The 1333-nt window shown below is 51.8% G+C and overlaps 1 protein-coding gene across 1 annotated transcript; it reads right to left on the minus strand.

The window, feature by feature from the left end:
- Positions 1-76: 76 nt before the first annotated feature.
- On the minus strand, positions 77-371 carry Pmar_PMAR002565 (hypothetical protein; the record flags this gene model as incomplete). Its single annotated transcript, XM_002768347.1, has 1 exon — positions 77-371. A coding segment is annotated over one exon (295 nt), but the record flags the coding sequence as incomplete, so codon positions are not given.
- Between the last annotated feature and the right edge of the window lie 962 nt (positions 372-1333).

Here is a 1333-nt window from a genome sequence, read left to right on the forward strand (position 1 = left end):
TTCAGACCAGCGTGGCGAACCGCGTCCAAGTGATGACACAACAAACAGGACCAGACCGTCTGCAACGTCGTGTTACCATTAAAATACAAATACATCATAGCAAGCATGCCGTCAGCCACATACTTTGCATCTGCGTCACTGAGGTCGCCGATCGTATCGATGACCTTCTCGAGGTTGGCAGGAGTCTGCAAGCCAACGTCCATCTTGGGCTGCATAAGCTCAATAGCGCTCATCGCCTCAAAAGGGCTGTAGTCCTCGCCATGAACGAGTTGGCCCAAACCCATAGAGGAACACGCTTCAGTGATGGGCTCGGTGATGTCAGTCCAGTCATCATCATCGTGACGAGTGTAAGCGATAGTAGTTGCTGGCATTTAGGGAGGTGAATAGAAACTATACTCGATCAAATAGCTTAGGATGACCAATCCCATACGATTATCGTCGCTGAACGTCGCAAACAGCTACGCCTATTTGCACCCTCATCCGCTCAAGTGCTCCTACTCAACCTATGGAACATGACGTCCAAGTTCAGGATGACCCTCCCCACCCCCTCTCCTTCGAAGCCTATTAACGCCTGTTACAGCAGCGAAAAGAACCACCCTTACCAAGGTTGAATGAGGAAGCTGCATGCTACTGCTGACGATTCCAATACAGCCCAAATAGGAGCAACTTTTGTAAAAAGCGCGCGCCCTAAGGATTTCTGTTAAGCCAATCGGTAGGGTAGGAAAGCATAAGACTCGACACGTGAGGAAGGCGTCGCGAAATCCATAGCTTCCATGCTAGAATCGTCTCATCTCGAGTGCCGGGAGCGGAGTACTCCGCGATGTGCATCAATAACGTGACATGCGGCGGCGAAGCCGTGATGATCGTAGACCTTCACATTCAGTTTCAACCCGCCATGATGCGTAGCTATCTGGCTCAAGCTACCTGTAATAATATGACAGTCGATTCTTCGCGCCGCGGGGGGAGCGGCAGGAGTCCTGTCTCAGGACCCATCTACGCCAGGACATCTGCAACAAGGGACCCGTGAATTCTTTCCCTGCCCAGTGATTGAAGCGAGCAGGGAAGAGGAAGTCATATGACGGCATAGGTCTGCCGATGCACGGGTCGTCTTCGAGCACCGGCCAGGTCGGACTGGAGAACGTACACCGGTGTACCACGCAGTTCTAGAACTTGATCCGTGATCCTTGATCCGGTAGACATCTCTTTGACTGAGTAGTAGTCCTCGTGCCCTGAGTCACTGGAGAACGCAAGTTCGTCGATAGGAGTAAAATGAATGGTGACGGACGTGATCCAGAACCCGAGTGGGTAGGTGCAACAGAGGAAGAAAGAACCA

The sequence above is a fragment of the Perkinsus marinus genome (genome assembly GCF_000006405.1).
Source record: "Perkinsus marinus ATCC 50983 genomic scaffold scf_1104296968632, whole genome shotgun sequence".
Classification (NCBI taxonomy): Eukaryota; Perkinsozoa; order Perkinsida; family Perkinsidae; genus Perkinsus; species Perkinsus marinus.